Raw genomic sequence first — 15,812 nt, 5'->3', positions numbered from 1 at the left:
AATTAAAATTTAAAATTAAAAAAAAAAAGTCTGAATTTATTTATGGTTTATGGATTGTATGTGTTCATTATGTTATAGTATCATTACTAGGACGGTGTAGTTATTGCGTAAACACACTCACTAAATGTATTGCATCGTTGCATTAAAATAAGCAAAAAATGTTACTAATAGTTTTTAAAATTGCTTTGAAAACAACGTTTGGATATAATGAAAAAAAAAACAAATTTTTGTATTTATAAAAACAAGAAATACAATTTTGGTGATAAAATAAAGTTCAATATTTTTCGATTATGCGAGAATATGAAAAAGCAGCTAAAATCAAGCGGTACTAAGAACCAAAAAAAAAAAAATTGCCAAAATTGCAATAAAAGTAAAAAAAAAAAAAAATGGTATTCAAATCGATTTTTAAACGAAAACATGGTGAGCTCACCCAGCGATATGAGTATGTGCACCTAGAAAAAAAAAAGAACCAAACGCCATTAAAATCATCGCGCACGATAGTGATAAATGAAAATAAACTCGTCAAAACGTTTTCGAGCGCAAAGTTCAGAGTTCGCGTACACAATGCGGACGCGAACAAACGCGATTACGATTGAGGTACGCGGATTTGGTTCGAAGAAATTCGGTTGACTCATACGGGTGCAGATGTAGGTATATCGAGTATCCGAACCGGAACGTTCAGCGTGTGCGCGATCATGACATTAAACACGTAGGTACGATGTCTGGCGATCGGTTCGGTTACGTAATTGTACGAAACATCAATTATTCATGGACTGCGGCGGGAGACAGAAGAAGCAAAAAAATAACCAAACCTAAATTGTTATTGTAATTTCGCGATGACTTACGTGCAGTAATAACTGTCATCATCGTGTTTTGCGCGTAACTTCGTGACATCATGTGTTTTTTTTTTTTTTACTGTCGATACGTTATTTTCTTATCGGAAATCGAAAATAGATAATCACAATAATAATACACTCGTAGGAATGCCATTGCAGGTTATCCGTTCCGCGACCGCTCGGTCGCGACGAGCGATGGTCGTGACAAATATGATTTTGAAACGTTTTTGTTAGCGTTTCGATTTGATATGATGTTTTTTTTTTTTTGACTGTTACACATCTTTTAATTTCTATTGCATAATACACGCGCGTTCTGTCAAAATCGTCGTGTTCACCATTTCGTGAAAGAAAAAAAAAAAAAAACCTGAACTCCATTAATACACACAATAATTACTATTTGCACGGCTTTGACTGCGTACGATTACTGATCGATACGTTTTTCTACGTCGGCTGGAATTATAGTTTATAGAAAATATTGATTTGCAAACGAGACCGTTGTGTTTCGCATGCACAGATGATGTAACGTATTCTTGTTAGCGTAACAGAACCCTTGTTATTTCACAGGTAAAATTCTCAGGTAACTCTTGTGAGAAAATTCCGTTCCACGACTGCAGCCTTCGGGGATTTTTCTTGCTATTATTTCGCGATACACAATTTCCTATCGCGGTTAACTGCATCAAAAAAAAAAAAAAGTATCGTAATATATTTTTCAATTTCTATTTTTATTAAAATATTTTCTACAAATCACTAACGACTATTGTGTGCTTTGAACCTGTCATGTTTTTTCGAATCTTCATTTGAGATCGATTTTGAACTCTGAACTCTGATAGAAGAACGATTGCTTTTAAATGTCTCACGACTGCAGTTAATTATAATAATAACGAATGTCTGAATAAAAAAAAACCGTGCCAAAATAATAACCAACACCCGCGACAAATTTTTACTTCTTAATTGAATTTAAATTAAAAACGTTATTACCTTAACGTTATTAATGCCGAACATACGAAACACGTCGTTTAAAAATTAATCAGTACTCGTAAGATGTATTGAATCATTATTTTACGACAGGCATTACTGCACAGTTTACGAGTCGTTCGATTCGTAAATCATCGATTCGCCCATTTGTTATAAACAGTTTTCGATAAATACAATTTGTTTATTATGTAAACGTTAGGTTTGTAAATCAAATATGATACTAATGTGTTGTGTTTATACGGTTACAGGACGCAGAGGACTAACGTTCCGATGGCTTCTAACGAGTTAACTGCACAATTTGATCCGTATCAGGAAATGGAAAACTATCTGGAAAGAGTGGCCGTAAGTTTTGTTTCAAAGAAATGTTTTTTTAATTACAGCGCGCAATTTTACTCGAGAAGCGAAGGGGCCATTTTATAAATGTAAAATGTACACACTCAATACGTGTACTTGTACATTTATATTATGCATTTACATGTGTAATATTTTGAAATATCGTTTACACTTGATAATATATTTTTACTCCGTGTGTTATTTTTTTAACGTCATTTTCTGACTTATAGGTCGTAGTGTCGTTTTTTACTGTCAATTTTTAATCTAACCTAAACAGTAGATTTTAATTTTCTATGAGAACAGAAATAAGTTCACACTTCTCTTTGTTTTTGTCGCTTTAAATGGAAGACACGTTACTGTTTTACACCTTAAATAGTACTATTTATAAATAATTCAATTTGCATTTCTGTAGCGAAAAATGAAACTATAAGTAGTCATATTTTTATTTAAAATATGTTTCACCTTCTAATTCAGTTTCTACCTAATAAAATTAAGTGCTCCGTGTACATTTGAATAATTACAGTAGTAAACAGGTATATGGTAATTTGGTACGTCGTAAAACATAGGTTTTCGGTATAAATTTTAAATACTCTTTATTATTATTATTATTATTATAATTATTTTTTTTTTTACAATAACCTTGAAATGTATGTATATGTCCGTCATTATACGTTATATATGACACATAATACGGAACGTAATTAGGATATTTATGGTTAAGTAAAAATGTTGGAAATTGTATTCAAATCAGAATTAACCCCTCACGTTTTATACTATATTTTTATTGGCAAAATTAACGGTTACAATATTTATTCGGTGGTCGCTGTTTTCCGCAATTTTTCGAGTTAAACTTATTTCAAAATACCTTGTAGAATATAAAAATATGTAATCCAAATGGGCGAAACTAACAAATTTACGATAACGATTGTGAAATAAAATTGACTTTTTAAACATCAAGGTTGCACGAATATAATATATATTATATTTAATTGGCTTTCATTCAATCGATGATATTGCAGTTTAATATAAAAAATTATTTCAATCTGCAATGACAATATATTACAGATTATCGAAAACATGTTGTACCGATTATTTGTACGTCGAGTGATATACTATAATTCGCTGTTTAAGTATTATCCATAAAAAATATTCAAAATAATATTACTCGAAATCGAATGTAATAAAACGTACCTGATAATATATTCATAATAAATATTCAATCGAAAAACTTTTAAACGAACAGTGTCAAGAGAAAGAATAGTGCTGCAACTAAACGTAAGACAATGTATGTGTAATAGTCGATCGTACGAGCATAAGGAGCAATTAAACGATTCGTTCGTTCAAGTGTTTTCAATGTTGTCCACATATTTTCAAAGTTATTTTATTCCTTATACTTAAGCAAAAATTTTCTTTAAAATTGTTGTTCTTAACATTTCGTCCAACTGAAATAATTGAAATAATAATTGTTGGTTTTCTTTGTAAATGTATAGTTAAATTGTTTATAGAATAATATTTTGTTACGTTGTGAATTGCATATAAGCAGCGGAGTGAGCTACAAGAAAGTCGCGAGTCATTTTTAAACATTTCACAATAATTAATTAAAATTATATAATTATTATGATAAAGAAAATAACGTTTGTGACTTTTAATATTTACGTTACGAGCTCTTATCATGTAAACGACGCGAAGAGTTTTGTCCGATTTAGAATATCGATGTACGTTTTCTTTGAGTGATTTCATTTTCACGATTATTTTATATTTATGTGGTAAAAATAACCTTATTGATGTACACAACGTAACATTTGAAAATAATATCCTTTGAAATAAAACCACTGTACCGATATTATCTTAAATTCGTTGGATAATATATTTCTTATACAAACACTGAAACACAACTTTTCATTTTGTTTTTTCTTGTTGTTTACCTGTTTCAGCATTATTACATTTTATTACGATTTTATTTTACAAAAGTATAAAGCAAATATTGTTCCGTTTTGGTGGTATTGTAATGCTATTATGCTTAAACAACACACACCGTGAAAACATATTCAATTCCATTAGCCGCAACATTAACATGAGGTTTGGCTGTGCCGTTTGTGAGAATAATGGTAAACATTTCATTTACGAATGATCTTCGAAACTTACATTTCGTACGATGTTGTTTCTTACAAACTGCTGTACATAATGTTTTATCGAACGAGCTACGACGTTGTGGTCTTACGTATTCCGTTATTTAATAATAAATACTCATCCGACGTTTCGTTAATTAACAGTCTATTATCTTCGCATTGGTGCATTTACGCTTGACGACAATGCGTGTATTACGTTATATTTTATCATCATCACTGATGACGATGACAAAACGAAAACCGAAGTATTGGAGCATTAACGGGTGAATTCAATTAATGCGTTTCGTAATCCGTAAAACACCGTGAAAGAATAAACGAAACTTTAAAACAGAAAATCGTCGAGCAAACACCTAGTACACGATTGAGTTATGCATTTGTTCCCCGTCGATTCTCCGGCACTTGCCATCTCGGTACGTTCGGATTACGTTTTATTGTTACTGTTTTAAATACGTTTTAATGTATTTACTCCAAGCGTAAACACTAATAATTGTATTGGCATACGTCGGCATAACAACTATTTGATTATCTAACACAGTAATAAAATACGAGCTGAGCGATTATGTCTATAGATCAAAATCATTAACGGGAAACACTCGATTGTTTCCTCGGATTTCTGACTTAAATCAACCCCTCTGCAGTAAATATTTACTTTATGCAATATGAAGTATCTCCTTTAAAAATGAATAATATCCATTATAAAGTTATTAGATTCCAATTGATCATTGTTTGTTATGATTGATTTAAGAACGTTCTTATAGATATAAATTATACGTAATACATAGATATACAATATCAAAACCAACCTTGAAATAACATAGTAATACCTAAGTATTTTAATGGTATAATAATTATACCATTAAAATAATACCATTCAATTATTGAACAAATGATTAAGAAACATCATGATATAAAAAAGTTTCCATGACTATAAGTAAAATAGCATTATAATACGTTTGCATACGGTAATAACAATGTATATATTTTCTTAACCCGAGTTGATCATGAATTGATTTTCTTTTCTTTCATTTCTTTAATACAAATATTTATTAAAATTTTATTTTAACAATTTCTATGGGGACAGCGCATACATTTCTAAGCCCATAAAATTTCACTTAAATGTTTGATACTCCAAAACTTTATGGTTGTTTCGACTGCTACGTCAAAATAACTCATTTTTCACAATTTTATATTGATTAATCCTCAACAAGAATAGTATATTTGTAATCGTTATATATATATATTCTGTAGAATAATATCAACCGGGAACGAATCATACTTTTATCGCCTAAAATATTTTCAACAAGTACTCATATTGATACATAAAACACGATTTATTATTAAGTGTAGCGTATTTATTTATCAAAAAAACATTTTTCTTAAATTATTTAACTTATATCGATGCTTTTTCATACTTGTGGATGGCCAACATAGAGTTTAAATACTAGTCAATTAAATATTTGTACAATTTAAAACCAATTAAATTGAAATGTGTTTTTTAATCAATATCAATATAAGTTTAAAACAAGTATTTGACAACTTCATTTCATGTTCTTACTAACGACGCAGCAATGTGTATCTTGATAATTACTGACAACGTGTATTGTGTAAAATAACACATTATAATCATTAGTTTCATAAGAATATTCTGTATTATAGGTGATTTATAAGTAATTTAATAGTTTTAATTAATGTTCGATTAACAATGCGTTCTGCAGATTGCAATCGATAAGTGTACGGGTTTTAAATTATCTCGTGCACGCATAGCATATACAAATTTGATACTTGGGAATTATTATGATTACTATTACACGTAGTGTTATGTAAAGATAATTTTCTAATCATCTAGATGAAGATAAAAGACATATATAATAATTCAATTATCTAATTAAAGATAGAAATCATCAATTATTGTTCAGATAAAAAAAGATAATATTTTTAGATAGGTTTAAATCATAATAAGTGCTAGTATTAAATGCTAATAAGTAGCACATCTACATTTCCAACAATTGTGATTAATGTAAATTAACAAATCAAATAAATGTTATTTCTAAAAAACATTTTAACGATAAATTACGGTTTACAATATCATAACATTTGGTATCGAAAAACATATTATTTATTATTTTTTAATAATGCGTTGTTGTTTTATCTATCGAACAAAATTGAAATAAATTATATTAAAAATAAAAATTGAATTAATGTTCTTTAGTAGTTATAAATAATAAAATCGTTGTTTTTAAAATCCTGTTAAAATTATTTATATAAATATTCGGTATTTAAAATTCTCATAAAAATATCAAATAACTAACATTATGTACTAAATAATTATTAATAAACAAACACTTTATTGAAAAATTATATCATTAATTTTTTTAATTCCCGTTATTCCTTTATTTGTTCTTTCGTTTTTCTTGAAAACTAGTGAAACTGAAAATTACTAAAGTATCAACTAAGCGCGATTCGTTACCAGAAACTATTCCTTAAGTTGAAAATCGAAGCACATCTAATGCTCTAAAAGGTGATGAGAATCGCAAAATATATATTTATAAGATAAAACATTGTAAAATCAATAAATTCCTCACTCCGAATCTGAAAAGAAATGTTAAAAATTATATTTCGTCTAGACAAATTTATCCGGATTAAACGCAACACCGATCAGTAGAAGTAGTACGGGAAGTATGACGTGCGAGGTGGCTACTGTACTATAAAAAGTAATATGGCGAAAACAATAAGGTGTACAGAATGTTTTATTTCGCAACTAGAACCGTGTTGGCCAATATTGGTTTATATTTTCGTAACAATTACCGGAGGTAAATAATACGTAGGCAGGCTTTGAAACCCGTGCTGTATAAGAATCGACTTCGAAGCGAATCGAATAAAAATTAAAAACTATCGACCGGTCAACACCGCGTAAGTCGAAACGTAACGATGAAAGCTTAGCCCGGAGTATTATTGTATTCGTTGAGTTTGCTGATAAAAAAAAATTCATCGTCGGGCGGTACACGCGGAATTAACCGAGATTCGGCCGGGAGACGGAATACGCGAAATAACGAAATCGCAACTCTCGAGTTTTGCGTTTGACGAGCGGTTTAACGGGTAACGCTGCGGCGGCGTCCGAGTGCGATCGGGACGACCGGTGGATTTCCGAAAACCGGTAAGTACGTCACAACAAATCGTGCGGCGGACCGAAGGCCGGGCACTCGGTTACGCGCGTGTGCACGACGAGCGGCGGCACGTAGGCCTCGTACGCGGTGTCGACTACCGATATGGTCATACGACTTCCCACCGGTGGACGCGCGCGGCAGCGGTTACCAAACCGAGAACGCGACGCCGACGGCGGTCGGGTCGGCGTGACGCGATCGGGGTGCTTGTTTCGCCCGCGGGACATAAATTACTCGCGGGGCTACGGTTGGGCTCCGGCGGACGGGTGCGTTTCCCCGTTGGGGGGGGGGGTGCGATCTCAGCCGAAATCCTTTGGCGTACGCGGTTTGGAAACTCCTGGACGTCGCCGCCGCTCCCGATCGGAATAATAACGAACGCGCGTCGTATACGCGGATCGCGACGTCTCGGACGACATTCGCCACACGACCGGCACCCTTCGCGGACGTCGACGCGCGCGCGTTTCCAAACACGCACCAGTTTTACGAGTACGGCGGTCGGTTTAACTGTTCCCAGGAGGAGCTCGATGAGGTGTTCAACCGGTGGTCCGAGAGGTCGGAGCAGCAGCCGGGCAAACTCACGGCGAACTGGCCGCCGGACGACGGACCGGGCACCAACGGCGGCGCGGCCAACCACTTGGCCGACGGATTCGGCAATCGGTTCGACGACGTCGTGTTGGAGTTTCAACTGCCCGAACGCATTGTCTGCCAGGCGTGCACCGAAGTAACAGGTCAGCGGGTTTTCGAAACGTTACGTAACGGTACCCCCGAATCGCTGTACATTTTTTTCGTTTTCGTTACAACTGCGTTCAATCGAATATTACCGGCGTCGTATTTATTCGAGTTGTTTACATTTCTCACCGCGTGCAACTGAGATCGAGTCGAAAAGTTCCTTCGAACGTTTCGACTCGTCTTGACGGTATAGTTTTCGACAACCGCACAGCGCATGTCGTCAACGTTAATTTTAATGCAAACAAATAAACTTGTGTACACAGACGGTAATCGTATACGACCGATGTTTCAGACACCATGCGTTACCGCGTGTCGCCGACCAAACGAAAACGGTGTCGTTCTCGGTCTTCGGATCTAAGTAACCTGCAGCTGCCAGGTTTTTACGACGACCAAGCGGCCGTTTTGCTCAACGTTAAAGTAATCAACACGCCTCCTGCTCCTGTGCGCAGTTCGTCCCTGAACAGATTTCAAATGATCATCGCCCAACAACAGAAACAGGTAACGTCCCGTAGTGTTCCGATAGAAATACAAACGTTAACGCTTCGGCCGTGAGACGATGACGAAGCCGAAACGTTGAGTTGCGACTGTTTTTTTTTTTTGATTTTTACCACGATGTGTTCCGACGATTTATAGCTGGACCGGCGAGAGAGCGACGGGGGTCCTCTGGAAGTAGCCACGCAGACGTCGCCGACTTGCAGCAGATCGTCTAGTTTTACATGGTTATCCGACCGCTCGGACACGGGTAACTGTTCTTCGGCTGAGGAAGAGGCGGTGACGCCGTGCAGTTCTACGGATGATTCGGTCACTGACCATCACATCAGTTGTGGATCATCAACTGAGTCGTCCGTCACTCCACCCGGACGGTCCGACGAACCCGAATCCGGTATCGGAACCGCGTCACCGCCGCATCACCGGTACTTCAAATGTGAGTTTAACGCGATTACAATTCTCATCGGTAGACGAAACAATAACCGTTCAGTGTTAACCTAACGCGAGTTTGGTCGAATAATAATAGTTATGTCAGTAACAACAATAACGTGTTGGTGGCTTTCAAGGGGTTATTGTGTAGGCAATTTTCGATTTGTTATGACAATGTAGTGGTGGTGTGTGCGAGTGAAAAAGTATTTATGCCAGTGTTCGTGACAAAGTACGGGGAAAGAACTGTTGTTTGGTAAATTGTAACGTTGTACGCAATAACAAAAACGACTGAATGAGAAAAAAAATCAATAGAAAAAAAAATTTAAAAATCACGAATCGGATCGATAACAATTTGTTGATAGCTTTAAACATGTTTTCAAAATGCTTATCAGACTCCGCTAATCAACCTTACCGATCAAAGGAAAACTGATGGTTTAACTGTTGCAACGTTCAAATTTACAAAAACAATTGATTTATAACTGTGTATACGTTAAACATTATTTTGAAACGTGGGTTATTTAAAAATAAATGTGGCAAACGAACACACCATTCAATTGGTAGTCTTGAACATAATTTATTATCTTCCACGTTGACATGCTTTTATTTTAAAAGTTTGTGTATTTTGTAATATAATTTTACATTAAAATAACATTAGTTTCTTCGGGCCTATTTTTTATATTTAATCGTTTTACCGCTTGTTAATCACTTATGTCATTTGTATATATTTTTCATTTTTATATTTAGATAAGCTCTATAAATAACACCATCCCATAGTGGGTCAGCCGTGTATTTCTGTGGCTGGCAATGTTTATAATTTTGCATGGAGTTTATTATTCCAGAGAAAATTTGCTTTCTGACACTTAACACAACTTGTTTTTTCTATTTTTAAGTCAACGTGTATATTTTTAATATTTTAAACGACGAACATATTGGCTTATTATTATGTATCGTATGTTTACATGTTTCCAAATAACATGGATTTGTAGAAATGCTCTATAAAAAAAAAAAAAATAAAAATAAAAAAAAAATCATAAGTTAAAAATAAATAGTGCTTTATTTATAACTAAAAATATTTAAACGACCGATCGATTTTTTCTTACTAAATATCGACCGAATGTCCTGTTTGGGAGGGATCGAAGTGAAACGAGCCAGACAAGAGCTCAGTATAATTCGATTTTATTCGTTCGATTATAATATTCAAAAATGTGAACCTGATAAATATCAATTAAACTAATCGCGTTAAATTGAACGCTAAAATGATTTTGGTGGCGTACACACATCACGAGCATTGTAAAAGTTTCCGGATTTCTCATAACCGTACGGACATAGTTTTTACGTGTTCCGATGTTTACATAAATATGTCGGCTTGTTGTCGGTGTTCAGCGGGACACCAGAAATGCCGGAGGAAAGAGACGTGGGAGAGACTGCGAAGACGGCACGCGGACAGGCGGATGACTGTGAAGCTCGCGGAACCAGTGTGGGTAGCGGCCGCGGCGGAGAGCGGAGACCCGGCCCAGTCGGGGCAGACGGCGACGCCCGACCGGCCGGTACGACCGGATCGGCTGACTTTGACCAGCGAGTGCTGCGCCGACCGGCAGAAGATCGGCTACGAGTTGCCCAGCCCGTCGGCCGTGTCGTTGAACGGCGGCGACGTTGTGCCGGAGTTGGCCAGCAAGAGTTCGTCGGCTCCGCATCTGATCAAGTCCACGCAGACCCTGCCCAGGACCAAGTACGACGGGTCGCAGGTAATAGCACTACTGATGCGGCGGCGCAGGGGGACGGGGCAAATTTACTAATTATTATTATTATTATTATTATTAGTTAATCATACGCTAATCGTTTCGTGTGTCGTTTTTAGGACTGGAAACAACCGAGATGTCACTCGGAACGATATTTATCAGGTAACATTTCAACGTTGTTGTTATCACTATCGTTAACATTTATTTTCGTCATCATCGAGCTGACGTGGAAACATTCGTTTTCGATGCATAACCGGCGTGTACGTTGTCGTCAACGCCTTACACCTTCCTAATCGAGAAACGAATGCAAAGTTGCAATTCCCGATGGTTATCTTTTACGGTCTCGACAATGTGCACGTTGCGTACAATAATTGTTTTATGGCTCGTTTAACGGCACCGAGCCGCTCTACGGCTGTTCGTCGGTTGGTGTATTGACATTAGCAACAGCGTTCCGACCGATAGCCATTACGATAGAGCACGCGCTTCACGTGCAACGTGATCACGGTTGACCGTCGCGTTCTCGGCCATCTCGGAGAATTTAATCAATCCGTTCCTTCGACGCGGATACTTTCGATTTAATCAACGGTTGTTCGTAAAATAATGTTATAATTTGCTACACACCTACCCGCGCGCGCGCGCGGTTGATCGCATTACCGCCGTATTACGCACATTATTATTATTTATCGGCCGGTATATATTATCGGCCCTTTTGCGTACGCGACACGACGCTGGTCGCTGGGCGCCCAGACACGTTTTTTTCTTTCCTTATCGCACGAGGACGAAATTATGCATTGAGCTTCGAATCGAGTCCCACTCGTAGTTTTCGGCTGTTCCCGTTCAGTCCGACGAGTTTTCTTTCTCGAGTTCCCACAGTTAACGTCGGCCACGGATCGCGAAAATTATTAGACAAGATTTTTTCAACATCAAACATCGCTCTTGATCAGGAAACCCTGTTGCCAAGTTGTTTGTTGTAATATCCATAGGTCTCGAAGCGTTTTGGGTTTCAAGCGCACATTTCGGTGATCTTCAACGGAGCAATGAAATTGTAATATTTGATGAACGAGTTTGACAAACGTTTGTTTGTTTGATTAGAACCGCGTCTTTTGTCGTCAGAGTTCAGAGAACAGTCATCGTCTTTGTATTCATTGTGTAGAAACTTTTATGGTCGGGCAGATATACTCGTATATATCCTCCACGGTTCTTACCACTGTCACTAATTCGTTGTTCGCTGAGCAATTTTTCGTCACACTTCTAATAGTTGCGGTTCATCGCGATAATTATCTAAATAATTCATCGTTGTGTATTTGTACCAATTGGAACGTGTTAAGAAAATCATACCGGACTCGATTTAAACTCAGTAAAAGTAATCCGGGACTCAATATTCAATGTCGCCCATACATACAGGCGTCTCCGCGTTATAGGTGGCACGCCGTTGTGGACCGAGAAGCAAACAACGTGTTCGATGTTATCCATACACCGTCGGTACATAATACTATAATTGAAGACTAATAACATTCGGGTTGATCGTTTCTCCGTCGGCGATGGGCAAAGTGTCGGGCTGTTCGTAAGATGCGTTTAGCAGCGCAAAATCGTAAACATGCACCCGACATCGAAACGTTTCACCCCGACAACCGTATAAGACACACCTATAAAATATATCGTGTTTACGTTTTCGCCAAACATGCGCCGCGGTGCAATTCTCGTTCGTGATAAATGTATCCAAAAATAAAATGGCATTGGTCGCGTCGACAAACCGACGGTATACGTGCGTCTGTCGGCGGCATAAACTGTTTACGAGAAAGTATCCCTAGATAGTGTATCTATCCCCATTCCACATGCAGCACGAAAAGCTTAATGTTATTATATCAGGCGGCCGGGTGTGTTTTTACCCGTTGGCGTATCCAGGGAGGCCACAGGGTATGCAACTGCATACACTGAATGCCTATGTAAACAACAATTTATATTCTATTTATTTATTTTCTTTTGGAAATTGCCATTTTTCTTTGTAAGTTCACTTTTTACATGTACAGTTAACCAAGTGTACGGGTGATGTTAACCTACTTGTTGTTTACAAGTATTCGGGTAAATACAAGTAATATCAACACGTTGTATATTACAACCGCGATTAAAAGTCCTCCGATTTGCAACGTTATTCTCGTATATGTTCGATTAACCGATATATAATGTATACAAATATATTTTAAATGGGAGGGGCTAAGCACGTTTTTGTTCAGGTTAGGTCAAAGAGAATTCGAGAGTTCACCTTTTACCCCCCTCCCCCTTACCAAGTTTATTTATAGCTCCCTTTGCCCCCCTTTTTGGATTACGCCACTGATATGCGCTTCAAAGCCGACGTGTCTACGTACATTGTTACGAGCTGATAATATGGTAACTTGATTCGTAATATCGATTGTAATGTCGGATACCTGCGATAGTAAAATAATACGTAATATATCGATCACGTGGCGTATCCGAACGTCATGTATTTTTCGAGAACGACTATGGCTTATCGGAAATTATTATTTATTGTTCGAAATCGATTGCACGTTAGATATATTATGTCGCGTACGCAATTTAAACGTATACATTTTACTAATGTTAAAACATAGGAGCGCTTGTTGTTCGAATTCAATCTCGCCTAGACACCCCACCGCGCAAAACAATGTTTCCATTCTACTGAATATAAACATATTATAGTAACTCGTAAGGACTTTGTAACGGTGCCGTACGACGGATACATGATGAATGCGTTTCACGTGTCGCGTTTCGCGCCGCACACATTGTTCGATTGTAAAAAAAGACGTGTGCCCCAAATCGTTTTTTCCGAGACGTATTATATCGCCGCGGTTCTAAAAATCATTTTGTATATCTTTCAATCGTTATGATTTCAACACAATTCAACACGCGCTTACAACGGTTGATCTACTACGTTTGTGATTTTGGAGCTTTAATCGACATTTCCTAAACATTCAATATTTCAATACTGGACATAATATCGTACGGATATAACTCTGTTCGCGACATTCATATATGGCCAAGCCTTCCGTTCCATATAGGCCTCCTTTCAATCTCTTTGTCAAATAATATACATGCCATGGTACGTCTTTAATATATCATTTAACAAAGATCTTCAGATTAAAACTGTTTCTTTTACAGCTCAAAAAAACTATAAAAAATTCTAATCAATTTATCACACAAATCCACTAGTATTCAACGTATCCAACGAATCTATCCCAGATAACCTTCCGTGCCGATTAAAAAGACACCGCTGTCGTGATCTTCTAAATCCTGACTTGTATTAGTTAACCAAGTAAACTTCTTCCCCTCGAGTTTGTGGGTATCCACACTAGTAGACCTGGCTTCCCACGTTATTTCATGTTCCTGTATTATGTGTTATCAAACTTACTTATTGAAGAGAATATTACAGATTGTAAATATACTTTTATTTAAATAAAAAAAAAAAAACTCTGTTCGCATTCATAGGAGAAATAATTAGCGAATATAGGCATAAAAATACTAAAAAAAAAAAAAAAATTGAATAAATATAGAGAAATGTTATATGGTTATTATAATTTTATACTACCATGCAGCGTTACAAAAGTATTGTATTTATAAATTCATAATAGGTGCGTACAAATTATCAATGTTTATAAACCAAATAAATGTTAAACACGCTCACTGCCACTGCCATTTCTATATTCATTATTGTTGAAAGCAAATATATAATTTATCGACAAGGATTTTTTTCAACTATCAATATTCGAGACAGTATTAATATTGTCCTCGTGCTGACGATTACATCTAACAATTCGATTTACAACTATATTTATTTCTTCTTTAGAACAATTTCACATTTCGCACCGTCTCGTGTAGTTTATTTAACAATTGGTCATGTTTTAAGTAAATTCGATTAGTACCGCCTATGTTACTTTTAATCATGTTTCTTACAATGTCTATTGAACCAATTTATATGAATAAACATTTATAAAATGTTTGTGCGCATTTTAACAAGACATATTTGGCAAATTGATCCGCTGAAAACAACCATACACCCAATGAAAACAATACAGTATGTAAACGTATGTACGTTGCAAATTAATTCTATCTTTGTCTAAAAGCGCTTTTTTAATAAAAAAAAAAACATTATTTTAGTTCACATGATGGGTGTCTGGTATAGAATTAGTATATATTAATAATAATAGATAAAAACGAGTATTTTTGTATATTTTTTAAGGGATGCGGGTAATAGTCGGTTATTCCATCAAGCAATTATAAATATATATATGTACCTATGTATCTCGAGAAACAATAACTTACTGTTTGATTTTTAAACGAGAAATTGCAGAGTGACGAATACATATATGTATGTATGATATTTCATTACTTTGACGCGTATACCAATATATAGTACATCGTGTTTAAATAGGAGATTCCGACCGTCTGTGTTTATTCAAGTGATTAGACGAACGAAATATGTTAATATGCAAACTCATTATAATATACCTGTAGACCATTGGACAAATTATTAATACATACTTCTAGTGTTATCTTTGTCGCGTTGTGTCATTGAGTGTTTTTGGTTTTTTTTTCCCCCCGTAATGGATCGTGATATATGAACACAATTATTATAGGTAGACGCAGGACCTGATATACATGCCCCGAGGATAATATAAACGTTTGCATTAGGCCTATCAAGAAGTAGGATTTTTCATTATTTTAACCTTTACATAATTAGCCAGCTTAAAATCCGCATACTATTAAAAGCAAAATGAACACGGTCCTTAAGTACAGACCAAGAGTAAAAATATCAATTACAATTGTAATCCGTGTTATTAATTTACGATACAGTATAAATAGTTACTGATAGTATAAAGTTCAACTCCGGTAACCCATAATATTTTGGTTAGTTATACAAGACTTATTTGTTTTTTTTTTTTACGTATATTTTATCTTGCGCTTTAAATTTCATCGATCAAACCCGACGTGCGTGTA

General features: G+C 35.9%; 1 protein-coding gene across 1 annotated transcript in view; it reads left to right on the top strand.

Annotated features, from left to right (window-relative positions):
* LOC112690696 (rho GTPase-activating protein 7) overlaps positions 1-15,812 on the top strand; it is a 106,246-nt gene that overhangs the window by 30,358 nt on the left and 60,076 nt on the right. Inside the window, exons 2-7 of the mRNA XM_025564760.1 lie at positions 2,060-2,153; positions 7,949-8,162; positions 8,456-8,661; positions 8,797-9,088; positions 10,465-10,826; positions 10,940-10,982. Coding sequence (XP_025420545.1) covers positions 2,082-2,153; positions 7,949-8,162; positions 8,456-8,661; positions 8,797-9,088; positions 10,465-10,826; positions 10,940-10,982 — 1,189 coding nt within the window. The 5' untranslated portion in view covers positions 2,060-2,081. The remainder of the gene's footprint in view (positions 1-2,059; positions 2,154-7,948; positions 8,163-8,455; positions 8,662-8,796; positions 9,089-10,464; positions 10,827-10,939; positions 10,983-15,812) is intronic.

Source organism: Sipha flava, unplaced genomic scaffold (genome assembly GCF_003268045.1).
Source record: "Sipha flava isolate LNK unplaced genomic scaffold, YSA_version1 518_pilon_pilon, whole genome shotgun sequence".
In the NCBI taxonomy this organism is placed as follows: Eukaryota; Metazoa; Arthropoda; class Insecta; order Hemiptera; family Aphididae; genus Sipha; species Sipha flava.
This window is presented reverse-complemented; position numbering and strand designations above follow the sequence as displayed.